Source organism: Ceratosolen solmsi, unplaced genomic scaffold, assembly GCF_000503995.2.
Source record: "Ceratosolen solmsi marchali unplaced genomic scaffold, CerSol_1.0 scaffold3, whole genome shotgun sequence".
NCBI lineage: Eukaryota > Metazoa > Arthropoda > Insecta > Hymenoptera > Agaonidae > Ceratosolen > Ceratosolen solmsi.
The window spans coordinates 6177442-6179941 of record NW_011948428.1 but is presented as its reverse complement, the minus strand read 5'-3'; the positions used below and the strand labels follow the sequence as shown (position 1 = coordinate 6179941).

The 2500-nt window shown below is 51.8% G+C and overlaps 1 protein-coding gene across 1 annotated transcript in view; it reads right to left on the bottom strand.

Moving 5' to 3' along the window:
- Positions 1-311: 311 nt before the first annotated feature.
- kn (EBF transcription factor knot) overlaps positions 312-2500 on the bottom strand; it is a 128660-nt gene continuing 126471 nt past the window's right edge. Inside the window, exons 11-13 of the mRNA XM_011501421.1 lie at positions 2126-2431; positions 1518-1781; positions 312-492 (exon numbers count right to left, since the gene is read on the bottom strand). Of these exons, the coding sequence (XP_011499723.1) occupies positions 362-492; positions 1518-1781; positions 2126-2431 (701 nt within the window). The 3' untranslated portion in view covers positions 312-361. The remainder of the gene's footprint in view (positions 493-1517; positions 1782-2125; positions 2432-2500) is intronic.

Genomic DNA, 2500 nt, shown 5'->3' with positions numbered 1-2500 from the left:
TACATCTACATCTATTATCGATCCTCGATACTCTTATTGTTATTTATTGTTTTATACACACACGCACACGCACACAAACAAACAAACAAACAAACAAACAAACAAACAGACAGACAAACATATATACATATACATGTGTACATACATATATATATATATATATATATATATAAATTTTTTTGTTTGCTTGGTTTTTATTTTTTTTTCATCGTTTTTTTCGTGTTTTTTGTTTTGGTTTTTGTTTTCGTTTTCGTTTCGTTTCGTCTATGCTTTCAATTCAGTTCATTTGATCACTATCATTATTATAGCAACACTATTAATCTCTATCAAGTATTTCGTTTGCTTTATTGCGACATTGAATTTACTGGGCAGCCGTAGCGAGGTGGTGCTGTGTGGACCAGTGCGGTGGGACTGAGGTGGTCGGTGGTCGGACTACGGGGGCGAAAGCGCTGCTGTCCCCGGATGAATAGAAAATTCCGTACTGTTCGTGCGCTAAAACGAAAAAGAATCCACAAGAGATATCGTGAGTGAGAGCCGAGTGTGTCGGTGAGGGCGGCAGGCAGGCAAGCCTTGGCGCATGCAATTCGCTCGACGGCCCATTAAAGACGGAGAAAGACGACGAGCCTCCCAGCATCACCTTTAGCCAGCCCTCGGATCGTCTCCCCCGCGACGGCAAATCATCGCACGAATCACCAAGGTTCGAGCTCCTCACGACCCAAAGCCGTCGTTGACCATTACCACGTGGCCTCATCGAGTGCAGCCTCCGCCCGCCCCCATCCGCCCTTCATCACCGTCCTTTGGATAAACCGCGCAAGGGTGCTCATCCCACTGCTCGTCCACTACTGTTACGTAGAAAAAAATTGCGTGATTCGCTTGGCACGAGACTTTTCGATTATTTCTTTTCTTTTTTTAAAGTCATCGCCGATCGCGCGGCACTAGCCAAGTTGCGAATCGTCTCGATTACGATCTATCGTCGGTCGCGCTGCCGAGTCAAGTTTGCAAGATCGTCCGAATTCTCGCGGTGGACGTGACTTGAAAAGAAAAATTGCGCGCTGAATAAATAAATGGTCGTTGCAACGGCGTCGTCGAGACTTACGAGATGGCACGAGTGGACGAGCTAAGGGGGTTAGACAGAGAGAGAGAGAGAGAGAGAGAGAGAGACAGAGAGACAGAGAGACAGAGAGATAGAGAGACGGAGAGAGAGAGAGAGAGAGAGAGAGAGAGAAGTGAGAAGTAAAAAGTAAGAAGTAAGAAGTGTGAGAAGAGAAAGAGAGAGTGTGAGTGCGCGGGAGGGGGGGGTTGGAGAATGGTGGCAAAGAAGAGAGTGAGAGAGTAAGAATCGTGGTGTGCGTGACATGGCGGACGGTGGTGAATAATAATAAACCGACACGAGAAGAGAGGTGATGAGGATCGTCCGATGCAGGCGGTGAAGCAACGTGTGAGGCGCGAGCGGATGAAGCGGAGGAGAAGAGGCGCAGGCGGATGTGTGAGGAGCCCGGATACTGAGAGGAACTTACGGGAGGTGTAGAGCGTGGGGCTGCCGGTGTAGGGGTTGGTCACGGAGTAGCTGCCACCGGTGCTGTGGCTGTGGGGTGTGCTGGCGGTGCTCCCGCAGTAGCCGCCACCGGCGCTCCCAACGACGCCACGGGGGCTGGCGCTGCTGCTTTGCCGATAGGCATCTGGACCCGTAGCACCGGCCCCGTTGCTCCCAGGTCCGTTGTTACCCGGGCCGTTGCTCCCGTTGGTCCCGCTACCGGCGCCCGTCGGCACCGACGCTCCCTCTAGAAATAGAAACCTGCCCGTCAGACACCACGTCAGTATGCGTGACTCCAAGGTGCTGCGCGACTTTACGAGGAGCTCGCTTTACCCCTCGCTATACTCGCTCGGACTTCTCTCTTTTGTCTTGGATTTTCCAGGGGATCGTGCGCGCGCTAACAGATCCTTGACAAGTGGTCATTGAGATTTGTGGCCGACGGGATTGACGCGCATGGAAATTCGGTGGTGGGTGAGGAGAAATTTCGAGAAAGGAGAAAGCTCGCGTTTTGACAGTGCCTGACCGGTGGTGGCGATTCGAGAAGTCGAGCGGTAATGTAAAGTGCGGCCTGAGAAGGACGAGGATACGAACCGTCGGTCCACTTTGAGGATGAACCGTTTTCCTGTACAGTCACCGCCAGTTGTCCCGTGTAGGAGTTGAATGCCGTGGCTGAAGTCGAGGTCGGGGGCTGGTTCGCGTGACTCGAGCCGGGACTTCTCGGCGCCGAGGATATGCCCGAGGCGTTCGTCGTCCGCGGCATACTGTACAGCGCCTCTGCCAAGTCGGCCGCTCTCTTTAGTATTATTTCCTTGGGAAGTTTGTCCGGGTCGCCAGGATGCCGGGGTATGAGCTTCTGTAACCTCTCGAAGCCGTAGGCGATCGTCGGCTCGCTCAGCGCTAATAATAAATAAACGATTCCCTCAATGCTTTCGTTTATCCAAGCACAAGTATTTTTCTTTCCTTTTC